Source organism: Neovison vison, chromosome 11 (assembly GCF_020171115.1).
Source record: "Neovison vison isolate M4711 chromosome 11, ASM_NN_V1, whole genome shotgun sequence".
Lineage (NCBI taxonomy): Eukaryota > Metazoa > Chordata > Mammalia > Carnivora > Mustelidae > Neogale > Neogale vison.
Genome location: NC_058101.1, coordinates 143665289 through 143689817, shown reverse-complemented (window position 1 = coordinate 143689817; position 24529 = coordinate 143665289). Strand labels below are relative to the sequence as shown.

Sequence of the window (24529 nt, the reverse complement as noted above, 5' to 3'; positions counted from 1 at the left end):
AATTTTGGGAGTTTATAATTTTCCAGGAATGCATCCATATCATCTAGGTTGCTTAACTTATTGGCATATAACTGTTGATAATAACTTCTGAAGACTGTTTCGACTTCCTTGGTGTTAGTTGTGATCTCTCCCTTTTCATTTGTAATTTTATGAATTTGGGCTTTCTCTCTTTTCTTTTGGATTAGTGTGGCCAATGGTTTATCGATCTTATTGATTCTTTAAAAAAAACCAGCTTCTAGTTTCATTGATACGTTCTACTGTATCTCTGGTTTCTACCTCATTGATCTCAGCTCTAATCTTGATGATTTCCCTTCTCATGTGTGGAGTTGGCTTGATTTTTTGTTGATTCTCCAGTTCTTTAAGATGTAGAGATGGCTGGTGTGTTCTGCATTTTTCAATTTTTTTGAGGGATGCTTGGATGGCTATGTATTTCCCCCTTAGAACTGCCTTTGCTGTATCCCATAGGTTTTGGACCGAAGTGTCTTCTTTCTCGTTGGTTTCCATGAATTGTTTTAGTTCTTCTTTGATCTCCTGGTTGATCCAAGCTTTCTTAAGCAAGGTGGTCTTTAGCTTCCAGGTGTTTGAGTTCCTTTCAAACTTTTCCTTGTGATTGAGTTCAAGTTTCAAAGCATTGTGCTCTGAGAATGTGCAGGGAATAATCTCAGTCTTTAGGTATCGATTGAGTCCTGATTTGTGACCCAGTATGTGGTCTAGTCTTGAGAAGGTTCCATCGCACTTGAGAAGAATGAGTATTCTGTTGTCTTAGGGTGGAATGTTATATATATATATATATATTCCATCTGGTCCAATGTGTCATCCAATACTCTTGTTTCTTTATTGATTTTCTGCTTCAATGATCTATTTCTGAAAGAGGCGTGTTAAGATCTCCTACTATTAATGTATTCATATCAATATGACTCTTTATCTTGATTAACAGTTTTCTTATGTAATTGGCTGCTCCCATATTGGGGGCATAGATATTTACAATTGTTAGATCATCTTGGTGGATAGTCCCTTTAAGAATGATGTAGTGTCCTTCTGTATCTCTGACTACAGTCTTTAGTTTAAAATCTAATTTGTCTGATATGAGAATTGCTACCCCGGCCTTCTTTTGAGGCCCATTGGCATGAAAGATGCTTCTCCCTCCCTTCACTTTCAGTCTGGGTGTATCTTTAGGTTCAAAATGGGTCTCTTGTAGACAACATATGGATGGGTCCTGTTGTTTTATCCAATGTGAAACCCTGTGCTGTTTTATGGGTGCATTTAGGCCATTCACATTGAGAGTGTTTATTGATAGATACGTTTTTATTGACATTGTGTTACCTTTGAAGTCTTTCTTTCTGTAGATTGTCTCTATATTTCTGTTCAATGCTATTCTTAGGATTTTTCCTCTTTTATAGAACCCCCCCTTAATGTTTCCTGCAGTGTCGGTTTGGTGGTTGCATAGTCTTTTAAGCCTTGCCGTCTTGGAAACTCTTTATCTCTCCATCCATTTTGAATGTCAGTCTTGCTGGATAAAGTATTCTTGGCTGCATGTTCTTCTCATTTAGTGCCCTGAATATATCTTGCCAGCCCTTTCTGGATTGCCAGGTCTCTGTGGACAGGTCTGATGTTATTCTGATGGGCTTTCCTCTGTAAGTAAGGAGCCTCTTTGCCCTAGCGGCTTTCAAGGGATTATATCTACAATTATGATTCCTCAATTTGACTATCAGGTGCCTTGATGTTTTTCTGGAATCTATAATCTTGGGTGGATACCGTTCGGCCTCTGGTACATGAACGCTGGTTCCATTCGTGAGATTGGGAAAATTTTCATGAAGAACTTATTCCACTATATCTTCTAGACTTCTTTCTTTCTCCTCCCCTTCAGGGATTCCAATAATTCTGACATTGGAACGTTTCATGGCATCATTTATTTCCCTGATTCTGTTTTCGTGGTTTCTAAGCTGTTTGTTCCAGGCTTCCTCCTGATCCTTTCTCTCTATCTGTTTGTCCTCCAGATCACTAACTCTGTCTTCTGTCTCAGTTACCCTAGCTTTGAGAGAATTTAAATTAGATAGGAACTCATTGAGAGCATTGTGAAGCTCTTCCCTAGTAGCTTTCAGCTCTGCCCTAACATTGTGAACATAAGTTTTGTTTTATTTATGTTGACTCTCTCTTAGTAAGGTATACATATTTAGGATTATCAGTTAATTCTGATTAATTGGCCCTTTTACAATTAGGAAGTTTCTGCCCTCTTTGATGCTGAAAAAGTCCTCAAAGTCTGCCTTGATGTTAATATGGCCACTCTAGCATTCTTCTGCTAGCTTTTTTTCATTGTTTATCTTTGACTATCCTTTTACTTCCAATTAATTCATCTTTTACAGAGAACAGAGAGTTAGGTCTTGCTTTTTTATCCAGCCTGACGAACTCTTGTTTTTAAGTATACTGTTTATTCTTTATATTTACTATAAATGTTGCTACAGTTGGGCTAAAGTCTGCCATTTTCTATTTCTTGTTTATTCACTCAATATGTTCCACTTTCCTGTCTTCTTTTGGGTTAACTGAACAGCTTTGGGTATTCTATTTTAGTTTATGTACTTTTAGGTTTGCCTTTTTGTATTAGTGGTTGCTCAGGAAATATGCATTCTTAACTTACCACACTCTATTTAGGATTAATACTGCTACACATAAAATTGTAACTTGCAAAAGAATAACTCTATTTCTTTTATTGTCACATATATTTGCATCTCCCTAACTTATACATAACATAATAATGTTATTATTTTGCCTTAAATGGTCAATTTTAAAGAATTTTTTAAAGATTTTATTTATTTATTTATTTATTTGCCAGAGAAAGAGAGATCACAAGTAGGCAGAGAGGCAGGCAGAGAGAGAGAAGAGGAAGCAGGCTCCCTGCTGAGTAGAGAGCCCAATGTGGGGCTCGATCCCAGGATCCTGAGATCATGACCTGAGCCGAAGGAGAGGCTTTAACCCACTGAGCCACCTAGGCGCCCCAATTTTAAAGAATTTTTAAAATATATATTCTTTTGAACTGATCAGTACATATTTTCTATTTTCAATCTTCTTTATTTCTTCTTGTAGAGGGAAATTCTCATCAGGTATCATTTCCTTTCAGCATGAAGAACTTTCTTTAACATTTATGAAGTGCAGATTAGTTGGTAATAAATTCTCATTTCTTTAACTGAAATTTTTTTTTATCCTCAATGCTGTGAGATAGTTTCATTAGATACAGAATTGTCAGTTGATAATTTTTTTTATTTCAGCCCTTTAAAGATATAATTTTACTACCTTCTGTCCTCCATCATTTCTGATGCAAAGACATCCATCATTCTGAGAATTATAACCCTCTGAATAATGTGTACTTCCCCATCTGGTTATTTCCAAAGTTTTTTCTTTGCCTTTGATTCTCAATTCTGACTAGACTCTGCCTACATAGGGTTTTTCTTGTATTTATCTTGCTTAGATATGATGATCTTATATATGTAAAGATGTTTTTCATTAAATTTAGGAAAATCTCAGCTGTTGTATCTTCAACTATTTTTTCTGCCTCTTTTCTATTTCTCTTATCCTTTTGTGACTCCAATTCATATATGGTAGTCCACTTGATATTAAATGATAGGTCAGTCAGGCTTTGTTCATTTTTATTCTAATTATGGTTTACTGTGCCTCAGGCAAGTCTCTATAGACCTACAAGTTTACTGACCTTTTCTACTTTCTTTCCCAATATGTATTCAACCCATCCAATGACATTTTCATATCAGAGACTGTATTTCTCAGTTCCAGAATTTTTATTTGATTATTTTTTATAGTTTCTATTTCTAAACTGTCATTCTCAGTTATTATGAACTTCTTTTCCTCTAGGTCCTTAAACATTTATAATAGCTGCTTTAAAGCTCTTTCCTCATAATTCAAACATCTGGGATATCTTTTTCTTTGATGTGAGCCAGATTTTCCTGTTTCTTCATGTCTAATATTTTATTTATTATATATAAACATTGTACATTGTAGAGATTCTGGATTCTGTTTTTGTTCTCAGAGGAATGTCGATTTTTTTTTTTTAATTCTAGGTGGTGGCTGAGTTACTTGTTTATAATTTTTAACTTGTGAAGGCTTGTTTTCATGCTTTTGTTAGAAAAAATCAATTTGTTTTGTCCTTATACTAAGGTGAATCTCTTACTCCTATGAATAATCACCACTTCTTAGGTGTTGGCCTTCTAAGGCTTCCATGGAAAGACTGAGGTGTTCATTAAGTCCCCATCACTTGGTAGGACTTAAACTCCAATTTCTGCCTCCTTTCATGATGAATAGCAATTTGCCTAGGCTTTAAGTGCCATAGATAACAAAAATTTTATTGTGTTCACTCTGTCCTTAGCACTTAAAATAGCAGGTGCTTGATATTCATTATTGACCGAATAAACTATTAGTATTAAAATAATATTTGGTGGATTAATGAATGGATGTATTACCAGTGAATAAGAAAACACAAGTATGAAACCTGTCCTTCTAAGAAACTTCGGGGTTACCTTTCTACAATCCCTTCTCTCCATCTTACTGTATAAACTATCTCACAAAACCAATAGCTTTTCATAAAAGTTTGTTAACAAATTTGCTACATGTAGTAGCATGGCAATCTAAAGAATCCCTCACAGATTCATTGAAAGGCATGCTTTTAGCGTAGTGAATAGTAGTATCCTGTTTCTAACACAAAAAACAGCTGAAGCATTACATTATAGTATTGTTACACTACTTTTCCCAGCTACTACATAGTAAGTTCCAGCCTGGTCTACTGAATGATCATTAATATACTCAAAACATTTTTTTTCTCCTTGCCTTAGTCAGAGTAAATGGAAATACTGAAAATGATATAGTAAAACCTTGAGCTTTCAACAATGTGCATTTCTTTAAACCCCATACTTAAGTCAAGATAAAACCCAAAATAAGCACATTAATTTATACTTTTCTGCTATCATATAAAAGATACACCTGGAAAAAAAAAAGATATACCCAGGTCCTGGCTTTGGTCCTGGCTTTGGTTTGATAGGCTGTTGTTCCTTCTTCTTTAAGATTTTCTAGAACAAAAGAAAAAAGAATCAACTTAAGTAGGAAAACAACTTCACTGTGTATAAAATTTTAATTTCATTAAGGCTCTGTTATCAAAGGGAGAAAGAACTATTCCATTTTAATATATATTACAAACCTAAACACTGATGTAAATTGGTTAATTGTACCATGAACAGAAACATCCAAAATGGAGTCAGGAATGTCAAGGGCCCTAAGATGTCAGGAGCCAGGAGACCACTGGAGAAATGCATGACCTGAAAAGAACATGAATTTTAGGTTGTGCCAACCACAAATGGCTACATTCTGTTGCAGTTCTTAGAATGAGGCTCATATCACAGAAATGCAACTTAGCATTTCTGGCATAGTAACCTATTCCAGTATAGGTTAGTATACCAGCTATACTATAGGTTACTATACCAGGTATAGTAACCTAAACCTGGCATAGTAACCTATCCTAAATAGACCAACATTAATTATTTTTACCCACACCAGTCAGAGTTCTTGCAAAACAATTTATATAAGCCTGCAGTTTTTGCCTTTATATGCTTTGTCATTTTCCTCCCACCTTAGAACACATTTTAGTTTCCTCCTGAGTCTGTGTCTCCTGGGTTGGAATTCCTGAAGACCCCAAATAAACTTTTGGTTTGCTTTTCAGCCTAAGTACTTGCCTGCTTGACAATACAGAGAGGAGTATGACCATTGAACCCCCTCCAGCACCTTTTGGTACTTCCAGTGAGCAAATAGACATAAATCTATTACAGAAAAGAATTTATTTATTTGCTTATGTGTCCTCTGTCTTATAAAAAAGATTCAAGGTGCCTTATGAAAAATACAGTACATATGAAAAAGAAAAACAAGAAAATCAGGTTAAAGGTAAAATATGGATAGAAAAATATTGTCAAGTATTTTCTTATATTACTTGATGTGGCACACAGATTTGGCTCTCAAATCCCTAGTAACAAAATGTTATGGACAGAATTGTGTTCCCCCACAATTCATATATTGAAGTCCTAATCCCTAATATAACTACATTTGGAAGTAAGGTCTTGAGGTTAAATGAGGTCATAAGGGTGAAGTCTTAATCCAATAGAACTTGTGGTCTTATAAGAAGAGGAAGAGATGCCAGGACACACATACACAGAGAAAAGGCCAGGCCATGTGAGGACAACCAAGAAGCAGCCATGTATAAAACAAGGACAGAGGACCCAAGATAAACCAAATTTGCCAGCATCTTGATCTTAGATTTCCAGGCTCCAGAATTGTGAAAAACCTAATTTCTGTTCTGCAAGCTACCCAATCTGTGGTATTTGATTATGGCAGGACTGGCAAACTCATACACAAAGTAACAAAGAAAACACAGTAGTTCTAACATTCATAATGTCTATAAGACAAGCAAACTTGTGAAAATTTCTTCCAGGAGTCCCTCAGAAGAAGCCCAGTATAATGTGATGGTTACCTTCAACAGCATCTATTCAACAATTACATCAGAGTGTTTAATGTGGATTTTTTAAAAAACCTCTTTCAATATCAGTCAACAGTAAAAAGAACAACTCAGGAAGATAATTCAGAGTAACTGTTGATTCCCTCTCTGGTCATTCAACATGATCCAAAGGTTAAACTGATACCTAGAGGCATTGATGAATTGCATATCTACTTTGTAACCCTCAATGACAATTATTTTGCACAAAATGGGTTTTGAAAATAATGGTCTCAGATAAGAGGAATTTGAGGTAATCTTGATAAATGAGTAAAAGGTTAATGGATTTTGGATTGTTGGTTTTGTCTTCTTTCTCCCACTTTATAAGAAGTCAAGAAAAGTTAACATCTTGGTTATTGTTATATGGTATGCTCATGATACCACAAGGAAAATGCTTATTTTAGTTTAGCTTTTTACGTTTCAAATACGTGTTTAACCACTATTTGACAAGGGAAGCAAAAGAAGTCTCTTATATTAAATCTCAAAATACATAAAGAATATATTTAAGATGAAATGTGGAAGACAGTGTGTCTGTACTGCAAAAACAGTATTAGGACATAAGAATAATGGTTTTTAAATATTTAAAACAAATTATAACTTTCTTTTTTAAAGTTAAATTCATTCTGTCTCATACTGCTTTCTCAAATACAATCTAACTTGTATATGTTAATTTGTGTTTTATGCCATTCATTTTTTAAGATTGAAGATTAACTCTCCTTCTATAATTATGTTAGAACGCCACAATAATCTTGAGAATTAGTTTGTAACATCTCTCAGCTACTTGTTACTTTTAGAATTACCTGGTAATATTTTCACTTTCAAAATAAACAATCATCCGGTGGCTCAGTGGGTTAAATCCTCTGCCTTCGGCTCAGGTCATGATCCCAGGGTCCTGGGATCAAGCCCCACATCAGGCTATCTGCCCGGCAGGGAGCCTGCTTCCTCCTCTCTTCTCTGCCTGACTCTCTGCCTACTTGTGATCTCTGTCTGTCAAATAAATAAATAAAATCTTTTTTTTTTTTTTTTTTAAAACTTCATGTATTTTATTTATTTTTTTTTTTTATTTTTTATTTTTTATTTTTTTTTTCCCAATTTATTTATTTTCAGAAAAACAGTATTCATTATTTTTTCACCACACCCAGTGCTCCATGCAAGCTGTGCCCTCTATAATACCCACCACCTGGTACCCCGACCTCCCACCCCCCCGCCACTTCAAACCCCTCAGACTGTTTTTCAGAGTCCATAGTCTCTCATGGTTCACCTCCCCTTCCAATTTACCCAAATTCCCTACTACTCTCTAACGCCCCTTGTCCTCCATGCTATTGGTTATGCTCCACAAATGAGTGAAACCATATGATAATTGACTCTCTCTGCTTGACTGATTTCACTCAGCATAATCTCTTCCAGTCCCGTCCATGTTGCTACAAAAGTTGGATATTCGTCCTTTCTGATGGAGGCATAATACTCCATAGTGTATATGGACCACATCTTCCTTATCCATTCATCCGTTGAAGGGCATCTTGGTTCTTTCCATAGTTTGGCGACTGTGGCCATTGCTGCTATAAACATTGGGGTACAGATGGCCCTTCTTTTCACGACATCTGTATCTTTGGGGTAAATACCCAGGAGTGCAATTGCAGGGTCGTAGGGAAGCTCTATTTTTAATTTCTTGAGGAATCTCCACACTGTTCTCCAAAGAGGCTGCACCAACTTGCATTCCCACCAACAGTGTAAGAGGGTTCCCCTTTCTCCACATCCTCTCCAACACATGTTGTTTCCTGTTTTGTTAATTTTGGCCATTCTAACTGGTGTAAGGTGATATCTCAATGTGGTTTTAATTTGAATCTCCCTGAGGGCTAATGATGATGAGCATTTTTTCATGTGTCTGATAGCCATTTGTATTTCTTGATTGGAGAAGTGTCTGTTCATATCTTCTGCCCATTTTTTGATGTGTTTGTCTGTTTCGTGTGGGTTGAGTTTGAGGAGTTCATTATAGATCCTGGATATCAACCTTTTGTCTGTACTGTCATTTGCAAATATCTTCTCCCATTCCGTGGGTTGCCTCTTTGTTTTTTTGACTGTTTCCTTTGCTGTGCAGAAGCTTTTGATTTTGATGAAGTCCCAGAAGTCTATTTTCGCTTTTGTTTCCTTTGCCTTTGGAGACGTATCTTGAAAGAAGTTGCTGTGGCTGATATCGAAGAGATTACTGCCTATGTTCTCCTCTAAGATTCTGATAGATTCCTGTCTCACGTTGAGGTCTTTTATCCATTTTGAGTTGATCTTTGTGTACGGTGTAAGAGAATGGTCGAGTTTCATTCTTCTACATATAGCTGTCCAGTTTTCCCAGCACCATTTATTGAAGAGACTGTCTTTTTTCCACTGTATATTTTTTCCTGTTTTGTCGAAGATTAATTGACCATAGAGTTGAGGGTCCATATCAGGGCTCTCTACTCTGTTCCACTGGTCTATGTGTCTGTTTTTATGCCAGTACCATGCTGTCTTGGTGATCACAGCTTTGTAATAAAGCTTGAAATCAGGTAAGGTGATGCCGCCAGCTTTATTTTTGTTTTTCAACGTTTCCTTAGCGATTCGGGGTCTCTTCTGATTCCATACAAATTTTTGGATTATTTGCTCCAGCTCTTTGAAGAATGCCGGTGGAATTTTGATCGGAATGGCATTAAAAGTATAGATTGCTCTAGGCAGTATAGACATTTTAACGATGTTTATTCTTCCGATCCAAGAGCATGGAATGGTCTTCCATCTTTTTGTGTCTTCTTCAATTTCTTTCATGAGTGTTCTATAGTTCCTCAAGTATAGATCCTTTACCTCTTTAGTTAGGTTTATTCCCAGGTATCTTATGGTTCTTGGTGCTATAGTAAATGGAATCGATTCTCTAATTTCCCTTTCTGTATTTTCCTTGTTAGTGTATAAGAAAGCCACTGATTTCTGCACATTGACTTTGTATCCTGCCACGCTGCTGAATTGCTGTATGAGTTCTAGTAGTTTGGGGGTGGAGTCTTTTGGGTTTTCCATATAAAGAATCATGTCATCTGCGAAGAGAGAGAGTTTGACTTCTTCATTACCAATTTGGATACCTTTTATTTCTCTCTGTTGTCTGATTGCTGTTGCTAGGACTTCTAATACTATGTTGAACAAGAGTGGTGAAAGTGGGCATCCTTGTCTTGTTCCTGATCTCAACGGGAAGGCTGCAAGCTTTTTCCCATTGAGGATGATATTTGCTGTGGGTCTTTCATAGATAGATTTGATGAGGTTCAGGAATGTTCCCTCTATCCCTATACTTTGAAGCGTTTTAATCAGGAACGGATGTTGGATTTTGTCAAATGCTTTTTCTGCATCAATTGAGAGGACCATGTGGTTCTTCTCTCTTCTCCTATTAATTTGTTGTATCACATTGATTGATTTACGAATGTTGAACCATCCTTGTAGCCCAGGGATGAATCCCACCTGATCATGGTGGATAATCTTTTTAATGTGTTGTTGGATCCTGCTGGCTAGGATCTTGTTGAGAATCTTAGCATCCATATTCATCAGTGATATTGGTCTGAAATTCTCCTTTTTGGTATGGTCCTTGCCTGGTTTGGGGATCAGGGTAATGCTGGCTTCATAGAAAGAGTCTGGAAGTTTTCCTTCTGCTTCAATTTTTTGAAACAGCTTCAGGAGAATAGGTGTTATTTCTTCTTGGAAGGTTTGGTAGAATTCCCCAGGGAATCCGTCAGGTCCTGGGCTCTTGTTTTTTGGGAGATTTTTGATCACCGCTTCAATCTCGTTATTAGATATCGGTCTATTCAGGTTGTCGATTTCTTCCTGGTTCAATTTTGGTAGTTTATATTTTTCCAGGAATGCATCCATTTCATCAAGGTTGCTAAGCTTATTGGCATATAACTGTTCGTAGTAACTTCTGATGATTGTTTCTACTTCCTTGGTGTTAGTTGTGATCTCTCCCCTTTCATTCATAATTTTATGAATTTGGGCTTTCTCTCTTTTCTTTTGGATTAGTGTAGCCAGTGGCTTATCGATCTTATTGATTCTTTCAAAAAACCAGCTTCTAGTTTCATTGATACGTTCTACTGTATCTCTGGTTTCTCCCTCATTGATCTCAGCTCTAATCTTGATGATTTCCCTTCTTATGTGTGGAGTTGGTTTGATTTGTTGTTGATCCTCCAGTTCTTTAAGGTGTAGAGACAGCTGGTGTGTTCTGGATTTTTCAATTTTTTTGAGCAAGGCTTGGATGGCTATATATTTTCCCCTTAGGACCGCCTTTGCTGTATCCCATAGGTTTTGGACCGAAGTGTCTTCATTCTCATTGGTTTCCATGAATTGTTTCAGTTCTTCTTTGATCTCCTGGTTGATCCAAGCATTCTTAAGCAAGGTGGTCTTTAGCTTCCAGGTGTTTGAGTTCCTTCGGAACTTTTCCTTGTGATTGAGCTCCAGTTTCAAAGCATTGTGATCTGAGAATATGCAGGGAATAATCTCAGTCTTTTGGTATCGGCTGAGTCCTGATTTGTGACCCAGTATGTGGTCTATTCTGGAGAAGGTTCCGTGTGCACTTGAGAAGAATGAGTATTCTGCTGTTTTAGGGTGGAATGTTCTGTATATATCTATGAGGTCCATCTGGTCCAATGTGTCGTTCAATGCTCTTGTTTCTTTATTGATTTTCTGCTTCGATGATCTGTCTAATTCTGAAAGAGGCGTGTTAAGATCACCTACGATTAGTGTATTCATATCAATATGACTCTTTATCTTGATTAACAGTTTTCTTAAGTAATTGGCTGCTCCCATATTGGGAGCATAGATATTTACAATTGTTAGATCATCTTGGTGGATAGTCCCTTTAAGGATTATGTAGTGTCCTTCTGTATCTCTGACTACAGTCTTTAGTTTGAAGTCTAATTTATCTGATATGAGAATCGCTACCCCAGCCTTCTTTTGAGTCCCATTGGCATGAAAGATGCTTCTCCACCCCTTCACTTTCAGTCTGCGTGTATCTTTAGGTTCAAAATGGGTCTCTTGTAGACAGCATATGGATGGGTCCTGTCGTTTTATCCAATCTGCAACCCTGTGCCGTTTTATGGGTGCATTGAGGCCATTCACATTGAGAGTGATTATTGATAGATACGTTTTTATTGACATCGAGTTACCTTTGAAGTCTTTCTTTCTGTAGACTGTCTCTATATTTCTGTTCAATGCTATTCTTGGGATTTTTCCTCTTTTATAGAACCCCCCTTAATATTTCCTGCAGTATCGGCTTGGTGGTTGCATAGTCTTTTAAGTCTTGCCGGTCTTGGAAACTCTTTATCTGTCCATCCATTTTGAATGTCAGTCTTGCTGGATAAAGTATTCTTGGCTGCATGTTCTTCTCATTTAGTGCCCTGAATATATCTTGCCAGCCTCTTCTGGCTTGCCAGGTCTCTGTGGACAGGTCTGACGTTATTCTGATGGGCTTCCCTCTGTAAGTAAGGAGCCTCTTTGCCCTGGCAGCTTTCAAGAGATTATACCTACAATTATAATTTCTCAATTTGACTATCAGGTGTCGTGATGTTTTTTTGGAGTGTATAATCTTGGGTGGAGACCGTTCAGCCTCTAGTACATGAACGCTGGTTTCATTCGCGAGATTCGGAAAGTTTTCATGAAGGACTTGTTCCACGACATCTTCTAGACTTCTTTCTTTCTCCTCCCCTTCAGGAATTCCAATAATTCTGACGTTGGAACGCTTCATGGCATCACTTATTTCCCTAATTCTGCTTTCGTGGGATCTAAGCTGTTTGTTCCAGGCTTCCTCCTGATCCTTTCTCTCTATCTGTTTGTCTTCCAGATCACTAATTCTATCTTCTGTCTCAGTTACCCTAGCTTTGAGAGAGTTTAGATTGGATTGGAACTCATTGAGAGCATTGTGGACCTCCTCCCTGGTAGCTTTAAGCTCCGCCCTAACATTGTGAACATCCTGTCTGGTCGCTTTCAGTTCGGCTCTAATCAATTCTGTTTGGTCATCCATGGCTTTCTCCAACCTAGCTATTGCCTGGATAATTGTTAGCCTGAATTCTCTTTCCGACATATTGTCTATGTTGATAGCCGTTAGCTCTGTTGCGGAAGGTCCATCCTCTGTATTTTTCTTCTGTTGGGCATTCCTCCTCCTAGTCATTTTGGTGGGAGAAGACTGAACAGATGTAGCTGGATGTATCAACTCTGGTGCAGTCAAGGTGCACCCTGGAACACTTCCTGATCTCCGTCTCAGAAGCCTCAGTCTGGGTGCAGAAGCTGAATAAATTCCCCCTTGGATGCTGGCAGTGCAGGTTCCAAGTTAAAGACCCTGAGGGCGCAGGATCTTTTGCTCGTCCCCAAAGCCAAGGCAGTGGCGGCTGTCTGGGAGCTCCCGACCGCCAGAGAGGTTCCAAGCAGCGATCGCACACTGAGATTTTGCCGCCGGCCCGGGCTGGGAGTGCCCGGCTTGCGCGCACCTCTTTTCAGAGGCGGCTGTGGGTCGGGCGCGCGTCTGGGGCACTGAGAACGGGGCGCTGGTCCGTAAGCCGCAGGCTGGGCTTTTGCGCGCCTCTGTCCGGGGAAGAGTTTCGCGGGCGGGAGGCTTAGACTTTGAAACAATGGCCCGGGTCAAGAAGCGCCCCAGGGCCTTAGAAACCCAGGAGAGCTGGAGCGACGTGCACGCGCATCTCAAGCTTTGTGGTAGGGCTAGCGCGCGTTCTGCAGACTGGCGCAGCTCCCATCCCCTCACAGGAGCCGGAACCCCGCGCTCTGGGGCGCGCTGGCGGCTTAGGGACCAGGAGCCGGTTTCCCCGCCGCACTCTCTCTGTCTCCGCGCCGGGGAGGCCGTCTGGGACCGGGGACTCAAGCCCCTGTCCCTAGCCGCCCCGATTCCCACAGTTTGCCCCCGCGATCCTTTGCTCTTTTGGAGTGCTTTCAACCAGTCTCCGAGTTAATGCTGGTCCCCAGACGCAGGGCACTCTCGCTCGTATCGGGGTATTACTTTTGCACCGGTCGCCTCTGGTGGCTCCCTCCCCCTTTTGTTTATCTTCCGATATCAGTCCGCTGTTCCCATTCCGCTTTACCTGCTCACTGGCGTCTTCTGCCCCTGTAGAGATCCAGACGTGTATAATTCTGATCTCAGGCTGATTTCATGGGGGATCAGAGTTCTTTGGTAGGTAATCAGCTCACTTTGGGGTACCAGCTGAAAAGACGCCTCTTCCTAGTACCCCGCCATCTTGTCCCCCCCCAAATAAATAAAATCTTAAAAAAATAATAATAATAATATTGTACTTTAAAAAATTTATGTGCAACATGTAGGTGATAATAAAACATGAAACAGGACCTATATATTTTAATATATATATAAAATATATATATATGTATAAATACATATATATATATATCTTAAGATGTTCCAAGGCATGCATTCATGGCTACAAAAATACTAATGACTACAAAATTAACTTTAACAAATATATTCCATACTTTAGCACAAAACAGTGTGCTTGGCCTGGAACACACTGTCCGTATGTGATACTACTATTTATGCTTGCCAACTTAGTATTTTTTTAACTGTTTCTTTCTTGGCCAAACTAACTGAAAGGGCATGTTCTCCATGATGAAGGGTGTCAAATGTGAAGGTTGCTGGGTAAAATATTCTCAGGCAAACATTCCTGAGGATTCTCATTACTAAAATAGTCTCTGATTTTTTTCCAGTTATTCTCTTGCAACTTGATTGAATTCACAACCTCCATTGTGTCCTCTCATCATATCTAAAAGAATTAGAAACTGGTTTTTTGTTTTGGATTTCTCTGGGGGTGAGAGGGGAGAGTGGTCTCCTTTTTGCGAAATTAGAAGCAGTCCTTTTATTTAAGAAGTTCAGTGGGATTTTTTTATAAGTCTTAGTTTTCTACATATTTATATATTGAATTTAAAGTCCATTTTGCCTTAATGTTTCAACTCAATTCTCTCTCAAAATCTTTTCTCTTTTCACAGGCACTACCTGCTTCTTTAAACTACTTCAAGCTCTTAGTCACTTGATGACAATGCATCTGGAGTGACACATTCTAAATATTTGATGTAAAATGTAAATTATTTATTAAGCCCTCAGGTCAAAATTTCAAAATTTTGTAACAACCTGTGTGTTATCTATTCCAAACCGCTTTTCAGACTCCTTTGTCCCACATATTTTCTCAAATCCCATAATTTAATTGGTTCCAAGCTTACTTCTGATAATTTACACAATATTATTACACTTCCAGCTTCTTTTTAGAAGTAGCTGTCTAATCCTTCAGTTATCACCTTCTTTCCACATTTTACCTTGATTTTTTTCCTTTTAACAATGCTATTAATTTCTCTCACAGTATAATAATTAAATTCTTGATTTAACCACAGATGAAATATGGAAGAAAGTCTTTCAATTTGGATATTAACTCTAAGAAATATTTCTACATTACTTGTATTAGTGTGGAATTCTAGAAAATGTTTGCTATAAAAAGGTAATCTATAATTGGCATATTACACCCCCAATACCTACCCCAAATGTGGTTAAAGGCTATTTACTGATTAGCAAAGAATTTTCACATTTTTTTAAAGATTTTATTTATTTATTTGACAGAGAGAGATCACAAGTAGGCAGAGAGAGAGGAGGAAGCAGGCTCCCTGCTGAGCAGAGAGCCCGATGCGGGACTTGATCCCAGGACCCTGAGATCATGACCTGAGCTGAAGGCAGCAGCTTAACCCACTGAGCCACCCAGCGCCCAAATTTTCATAGTTTTAAACAGCTTTGTGACCCTACTAGAAGTATATATAAAGACATCATTAAAGGTAAAATGAAAGGTTTGTTTAAAAGCAGATAACTGTGAAGAGAAAATAATTGATAGCATATACTTATAAAATTACAATTACACATTAAAACATGTGAAATAAACTGAAAATCTTTTTCTGGCAGGCTTGACTATTAACACTTGTATTTCCCCAGCAGAAGTCAGTCAAGTCACTAGCACCTTCTGTGAAACAGTAGTGAGCCTTCTTCCTTACAGTGCTCCTGCTTCTTGTATAAAAAGTAGTTTAAAGAGAAAAATGTCAATACCCTTACACCCATTCAGAGCCAGAAGGTACCAAATGCATCATTCTTAGATTTTTCACAAGTCAATACTTTACATTATTAAATTTTAGAGCTTTCCCAAACACATACAAATCACAGGAGGGTTTTCAAGCCATAGATCTACCTGTAGAAAGTTATGATAGCCCAGGAAACACACACAGATTCCCAAAAATCTTCTCACAGAGCCAGGAGCCTCCATATTGGAGGATGTTTTTAAATGTGGTATTTTCTTCACATTTCATAAGAGAAAATGGAGGGATCCCAAAGATAATGCTGGCCATTTTGTAGTGGGCATGGCCTTAAAAAGCTACTCAACTTCCAGATTAGGGAATACTGAAGAAGGTTACCCAGAAAAACACAGGTCATTTATTTACCAGTCACTAAACAAAGTTTCTTAAACCTCTAAGAGAAATTAAAACCATAAGAATTATTCTTTTAGGGGCACCTGGGTAGCTCAGTGGGTTAAGCCTCTGCCTTTAGCTCAGGTCATGATCCCAAAGCCCTGGGATTGAGCCCTGAATCAAGCTCTCTGCTCAGCAGGGATCCTGCTTCCCCCTCTCTCTCTGCCTGCCTCTTTGTCTACTTGTGATCTCTCTCTCTCTCTCTCAAATAAATAATCAAAAATCTTTTAAAAAAAAGAATTATTCTTTTTTCTGTAGGAATTTAAGTATAACTGAGTAGATAATAAAAAGACTGATGAGAAGGAGGGAGCTAGATGGAGTAGTTTACATCCCAATATAAGTCCCTCTGAGGGTTGAAATCTATTAAAGATAAAATAGGACCTCTGTTTCTAAGAATATGTTTATAATAACAAATCACAGCATAATACTACAATAAATTCTAAAAACAAAAAAATGAGATATTTTAAATGCATAGTTGAACTCATGGGAAATTAACAGAATTCCTTTCTGGTCAAAAATAACAAGAAATGTTGAATTTACTGTTATATTACATCTGGAGCCTATATTTACCTTGAGGATAGCATAGCAATTCCTGACAATCTAGAGCCTGGTTTTAATGAGTTACATTACAACTGCAGGACTGCGGTTGGAAGTCCTGTACTAGAGCCAGAGAATGAAAGAATGTCAGAGTTGAAGATACTCCTCAAAAAACCTTACAGTATAAACCAGGATAAAAAGATTTCCCTATAGAAAGAAAAAAAAAATAGAAAGATAAAGAGATACTATGAGACCACCTGTCTGTCACGACCTTGGCCCGGGGTGACCTTGGGCTCCAGAACACCCCCATCCCTCAAAAAAATGAAAGGCAGAAGTTTAGAATGAAGTGGTCTCAGGTTGCTAGTGCTCCAAAGCACCAGGTAAAAGCAAACATTAATCATTTTTAAAAGAAAACAATTTAAACACAGGTTTCAAAGGATTCTTACAATAAAATATCAAGAAAATGAGCTCAAAATCAGAAAGGTCATTAAACATAAGAAAAAAAAGCAATCAAGGAGTCAGAAGGAAAAACAAACTGCATATTCACACTTGACTCAAAGACTTCAAAACTGGAGCGCCTGGGTGCCTCAGTGGGTTAAGCCACTGCCTTTGGCTCAGGTCATGATCTCAGGGTCTTGCGATCGAGCCCCGCATCGGGCTCTCTGCTCGGCAGGGAGCCTGCTTCCTCCTCTCTCTCTCTCTCTCTACCTGCCTCTCTGCCTACTTGATCTCTTGATCTACAGTGATCTCTCTCTGTCAAATAAATAAATAAAATCTTAAAAAAAAAAAGACTTCAAAACTGTAAAGATATACAGAACACAAAATAAGAATGAGCTTTTATTTCTACATGTATAGAAAAATAGATTAAAAGGAACCAAAATTTATCAAAATTGACAAAGCTAATTTGGGAAATAACAAGTAAACATTCTAAAAATGAAAAATATAACAACTAAAATTGGTAACTCAATAAAAAGTGAAGTAATAATCTAAGAGAAATCAGGGGATAAAAGATGACCTGGGATGCAGCAAAGAGAGACAGAGATGGCAAGTATAAAAAAGAAAAAAGACAAAGAATGAAATTGAGTGAAATAAGGGAAGATAAAAAGCATTTAAAGAGATAATGGCAGAGATTTTTTTTTCATAATGCTGAAAAACATTGATTTTCATATTTAGGAAGCCCAACAAGCAGAATAAATGAAAACAAAACCACACTTAAATATCACACAATAAAATAGCAGAGCAATAACAAAAAGTAGTCCTTAGAAGTAGACAGAGACAGAGGAAGATTACTTACAAAGGAAAGATAACAAGATGCCTGGGTGGCTCAGTGAATTAAAGCCTTTGCCTTCAGCTCAGGTCATGATCCCAGAATCCTGGGATCGAGCCCCCAGTCGGGTTCTCTGCTCGGCAGGGGGCCTGCTTCCCTTTCTCTCTCTCTGCCTGATCTTTGCCTGCTTGTGATCACTGTCTGTCAAATAAATAAGTAAAATCTTTTAAAAAAAAAGCAAAAATAAAAACAAAGGAAAGACAACTGAAAAAATATCTGAGTTTTCAAAAACAACTGCAGCAGCCAGAAAATAGGAATGATAACATAAAAATGCTGAGAATGTACGGTTGAGGAAGAAAAAATAAATATACTATAAGTTGAAGTTTTCTGTACACTGACCCATACTAAATGTATGTCTAAAGGATATAGTTCAAGAAGGAAAATCATCCTAAAGGTCTGAAATATTAGATACAATGACAATAAAAAAAGAAAGGGGGGAGCATGTAGATAAACCTAAACAATTAGTACAAAACAAAATAATTCTGTGTAATTTATGAGGTTAAAAACAGAGAGAGAGGAAAAGTACTGGGGGAGATGGCAGTATAGGAAGACCCTAAGTTCATCCCATCCCACATTTAGGAAGGTATCATCCACATCCAAGTCAATAAACTGGAGAGTGATCGACGATGGGCAGAACAAACTCCAAAACTAAATATAAAGAAGAAATTTCATCTAAAAGTTAATCAGAAAGGCAGGGGGAGGCTGCCCATGGGAGGGAGGGAACTGAATGCATGAAGAGGGCAGGAACCTTGGGACGACTAATCCCCATAATGTTCGATTTTGAAAGCCAGATGGGTTGAATTCCATGAGTTTGAAAAACTAGTGGGACATGTAGCCTGGAGCTTTAAAGGTCTCCTGAATCAGCAGTGGCCAAGTGGGAAGCTCGGAGAGTGATAGCTGGGTTGCTACCCTTAAAAGGACAGCTGCCTACATAGAGAAGCAACATAAAAACAGCAGTTTATACAACACCAGGGGCACATGGGAGACAGATCTGTTCATACTGCTTTTGGAGTGTGTTGAGGGACTTTAAAAATGAGGGAGCTGGCAGATGCCATTTTCCAGCATAAACACAAAGCCACCTACAGGAGGCAGGGCCACATACATACACACTTGCTACTTAACCTGCTATCAGTGTGCCTCGCCCATGAGTTCTCATGAAGACTCCCACATTCCAAGCCTGCTAGCACCAGCCCCCCTGGGCTTAGCACAAGTTTTTTAAAGCTGTGCATCCCATCCAGCTGCCCCAGGGCACAGCTGCCTCAGTGAGCCTTGCTGAGACACCCTGCAGAGCTCAGCCAGGCAAACCCCCAGCTACTGTAGTGTGCCAGGCCCAGCTATACCCAGCCAAGGTCATGTGCCATGCATCCCTGGCCACAGCACATAGCAGCCACACTATTTTGGGGAATCTGGCATATTTTGCTAACACCACTGTCCTGTTCCCAAGTTCACTGGTGGGCACACTGCCTCAGAGCTGGCCTCCCTGAGTCCTATTAACACCACAGAGAGCAATTAGAGCCCACAACAGGCAGTCAGTGCAAACAACTATGCTGAAAGCAAAAGTGAATCAGATACAATAGCAGCCATCAGCAACAGACTTAGGATATTCTCCTGGAGTGTCAAGTTCTGGTGAATAGGAAACACTGCCTTGCAGAGCACTACAGGACTTCTTTTCCATAAAGTCACTACTTTCAAGAACAGAAGACATAGCTGACTTTCTCAATACACAGAAATAGAGGCAGACAAAATGAAACAGAAAAATTTATCCCAAATGAAAGAATAGGACAAACCACAGCTAGAGATCTAAGCAAAACAGATATAAGTAACATGCCTGGCAGAATTTAAAGCAATGATCATAAGGATACTCACTGGACTTAAGAAAAGAGTGGAAGACATGAGTGAGACCCTTAACACAAAGTTAAGGAATAATGTAGCAGAAATACAGAGCTGAATAAATGAAATGAGAAATGTACCTGAAAGGATAAATAGCAGGATCAAAGAAGCAGAGGAATGAATTAGTGACACAGGAGATAGAATAATGGAAAGTAATCAAGCTGAACCAAAAACAGAAGAAAGAATTACACAAAATAAAAATAGCCTGAGGGGACTCAATGACTCCATCAAATATAGTAAGATTCATATTACAGGAGTCCCAAAAGAAGAGAGACAAAAGGGGACAGAAAATTTATTTCAAGAAATAATAACTGAAAACTTTCCTAATCTGGGAAGGAAAAGGATATCCAGTTCCAAGAGACACAGAGAACTCCCATCAAAATCAACAAAAGCAGGTCTACATCAAGAAATATTGTAATTAACTTAGCAAAACATAGTGACAAAGAAAAAATTTTTAAACGGCAAGACAAAAGAAGTCAGTAAATCGTAAGAGAAAACCCATAAGGCTAATAGGAAATTTCTCAACAGAAACTTGGCAAGCCAGAAAGGAGTGGCATGATATATTCAACAAGCTGAATGGGGAAAAAGTCTGCAGCCAAGAAATACTCTATCTGGCAAGGCTATCATTCAGAATAGAAGAGATAAAGAGCTTCCCAGACAAACAAACACTAAAGGAGTTCCTGACCACTAAACCAGCCCTGCAAGAAATACTAAAGGAGCATCTTTGAGTGGAAAGCACAGACCAAAAGTGACACTATAAAAGTAGGAAACACAAAAGCAGTAAAAATGAATATTTCTATTTAAAAAGATGAGTTAAGGAGCTCACCAAAAAAAAAAAAGGATATAAAATATAATAATATATACCTAAAATGTGAGGAGGAGAAAAGAATGGGTTCCAACTTAAGCAACCATCAACTTAATAGAGACTGCTATACGCAGAAGATTTTAAATACAAACCGAATGGTAAGCATATATCAAAAACCACTAATAAACATGCAAAGAATAAGAAAGAAATCCAAATATATCACTAAAGAAAATCAGCAAAACATGAAAGACAATAAGACAAGAAAGGATCAGAAAACATCTCCAGAAACAACCACAACACAAGTAATAAAATGGCAATAAATACAGACCTATCAATAATTACTCTGAACGTAAAATGAACTAAATGCTCCAATCTAAAGACATGGGGTAGCAGAATGGATAAAAAACATGTTCCATCAATATATTACCTAAAAGAGACTCATTTTAGACCCAGAGACACCTGCAGATTGAAAGTGAGGGGTTGGAAAAAATATCTATCATGCAAATGGATGTCAAAAGAAAACTAGAGCAGCAATTGTTACATCAGATAACACAGACTTTAAAACAAAGACTGTAACAAGAGACAAAGAACGACACTACATAATAATAAAGAACCCAAAAGATGTAACAATTATAACTATTTATGCACCCAACACAGGAGCACCCCAAAATATAACACAGTGACAAAAATAAGGGAAGTAATCAGTAATAATACAATCATACTCAGGGATTTAAACACCTTGCTTACATCAGTGAACAGACCATCTAAACAGAAAATCAACAAGGAAACAATAACTTTGAATGACATACCAGAGTATGTTAATTTTACAGATATATACATCATCCCATTCCAGGCACATGGGTGGCTCGGTTAGTTAGGTGTTGCCTTTGGCTCAGGTCATGATCTTGGTCCCAGGACTGAGCCACATTTCAAGCTCCCTGCTCAGTGGGGAATCTGCTTCTCCCTCTCCCTCTACCTGTCACTCCCCCTGCTTGTACTCTCTCTATAAAATAAATAAATTATATCTTAAAAAAAAATTCCATCCTAAAACAGCAGAATACACATTCTTTTCAAGTGCACATGGAATATTCTCCCATAAAACCAGCCTCATTGGGGCACCTGGGTGGCTCAGTGGGTTAAGCCGCTGCCTTCAGCTCAGGTCATGATCCCAAGGTCCAGGGATTGAGCCCCACATCGGGCTCTCTGCTCAGCAGGGAGCCTGCTTCCCTCTCTCTCTCTGCCTGCCTCTCTGTATACTTGTGATCTCTCTCTGTCAAATAAATAAATAAAATCTTAAAAAAAAAAAAAAACAGCCTCATCAAATTCAAGAAGATCAAAGTTATACCATGCATGTTTTCTGACCACAATGCTATGAAAGTAAAGATAAGCACAAGAAAAAAATCTGGAAATATCAAAAATACATGGAAGTTTAAATAATATGCTGTTAAACAATCAGAATGTGAATCAAGAAATCAAAGAAGAAATTAAAAAGTATATGTAAACAAATGAAAATGAAAAACACAATAGTCCAAACCCTTGGGAATGCAGCAAAAGCTCTTCTGAGAGGGAACTATAATAATACAGGCCTATCTCAAGAAGCTAGAAAAATCTCAAATAAACAACTTGATCTTATACTAAGGAAGTAGAAAAAGAACAACAAACAAAACCTAAAACCACCAAAAGGAAGGAAATAATATAGATTAGAGCCACCTAGGTGGCTCAGTCATTTAAGCATCTGACTCTTGATTTTGGCTCAGTTCATTATCTCAGGATCATGAGATTGAGTCCTGCACCAGGCTCCACACTGAGCATGGAGCCTGCTTAAGATACTCTCTCTCCCTCTCCCCCTGCCACCCCTCTCCAAAACAAACAAAATGTACAATCAAAACAGTAGGGGCGCCTGAGTGGTTCAGTCAGTTAAGCATCTGCCTTCAACTCAGATCATCATTTCAGGGTCCTCGGGTCAAGCTCCAGATGGGGCTGCATGCTCAGCAGGGAGTCTACTTCTCCCTACTCTCCTCTGTGTTCTCTCTCTCTCTCAAATAAATAAATAAAATTTGAAAAACAAAACAAACAAACAAAAAACCAGTATGATGCTGACACAAAAATAAACACATAAACCAATATAACAGAATAGGAAACACAGGAATAAGTTCATAACCATATGCTCAATTAATGTTCAACAAAGCAGGAAAGATTATCCAATGGGAAAAGGATAGTCTCTTCAACAAATGGTATTGGGAAAACTGGACAGCAACATGCAAAAGAAAGAAACAGGACCACTCCTTTAAACCACACACAAAAATAAATTCAAAATGGTTGAAAGCCCCAAATGTGAAAAAGGAAACCACCAAAATCGTAGAAGAGAACATAGGCAGTGAACTCTCGGACATCGGCCATAACAACTTTTTCTAGATATCTCCTGATTTAAAAGAAACAAAAGCAAAAATAAACTACTGGGATTACACCAAAATAAAAAGCTTCTGCACTGTGAAGGAAACAATCAACAACACTAAAAGGCAACTCACAGAATGAGAATGATATTTACAAATGAAGGGTCAGTAACCAAAATATACATAGAACTTTAAAATCTCAACCCCCCAAAAAAATAATCCAGTTAAAAAACAAGCAGAAAAAATGAACATTTCTCCAAAGCAGACATACAGATGGCCAACAGACACATGAAAAGATGTTCATCACCACTTATGATCAGGGACATGCAGATAAAAACTACAAGGAGATATCACCTCACAGCTGTCACAATGGCTAAAATGAACTACACACAAAAAAACAGGCGTCGGCGAGGATGTGGAGAAAAAGGAACACTCATGCACTATAGGTGGGAATGCAAACTGGTGCAGTCGCTGTGGAAAACAGTATGAAATTTCCTCAAAAAGTTAAAAATAGAATTATCCTATGATGCAGTAATTGTACTACTGGGAATTTACCCAAAGAATACAAAAACACCAATTCAGAGGGACACATGCACCTCTATGTTTATAGCAGCAGTATTTACAACAGCCAAGATATGGAAGCAGCCCAAGTATCCATCAATTGATTAATGGATAAAGAAGAGATGGTATATCTATAATGGAAAATTATTTGGCCATAAAAAAAAAATGAAAACTTCAGTGACATGGATGAAGCTAGAGAGTATTATGCTAAGTGAAATAAGTCAGTCAGAAAAATACAAAATGGATCCAGGGAGGGAGAGAAACCATAAAAGACTCTTAATCTCAGGAAACAAACTGAGGGTTGCTGCGGGGGTAGGTAGGGATAAGGTGGCTGAATGATGGACATTGAGGAGTGTATGTGCTATGGTGCGTGCTATGAACTGTGTAAGACTGATTAAGTACAGACCTGTACCCCAAGGGCAAATAATACATTATATGCTAATAAATTTTAAAAGGCAAATACCATATGATTTCACTCATATGTGGAATTTATTTAAAAAATTTTAAAAATGAGCAAAGGGAAAAAAAGAGAGAGGGACAAAGAAAAAGATTCTTGGGGTGTCTGGGTGGCTCAGTTGGTTAAGCAACTAACTTCAACTCAGGTCATGATCCTGGAGTCCCAGAACTGAGTCCCACATCAGGCTCCCTGCTCTGCAGGGAGTCTGCTTCTCCCTCTGACCCACCTCCCTCTCATGCTCTCTCTTTCATTCTCTCTCATTCTCAAATAAATAAATAAAATCTAAAAGAAAGAAAGAAAGAAAGAAAGAAAGAAACAGATTCCTTTTTTTTTCTCGTTTATTTATTTTTTTTTATTTTTTTAATTTTTTAATAAATTTTTTTATTTTTTATAAATATATATTTTTATCCCCAGGGATACAGGTCTGTGAATCACCAGGTTTACACACTTCACAGCACTCACCAAAGCACATACCCTCCCCAATGTCCATAACCCCACCCCCTTCTCCCAACCC

At 38.2% G+C, this 24529-nt stretch overlaps 1 protein-coding gene across 1 annotated transcript in view; it reads right to left on the bottom strand.

Moving 5' to 3' along the window:
- Positions 1-24529, bottom strand: part of IQCM (IQ motif containing M) — a 412672-nt gene that overhangs the window by 249562 nt on the left and 138581 nt on the right. The window contains 2 exon segments of the mRNA XM_044224898.1: positions 5005-5057; positions 6452-6471. Of these exon segments, the coding sequence (XP_044080833.1) occupies positions 5005-5057; positions 6452-6471 (73 nt within the window).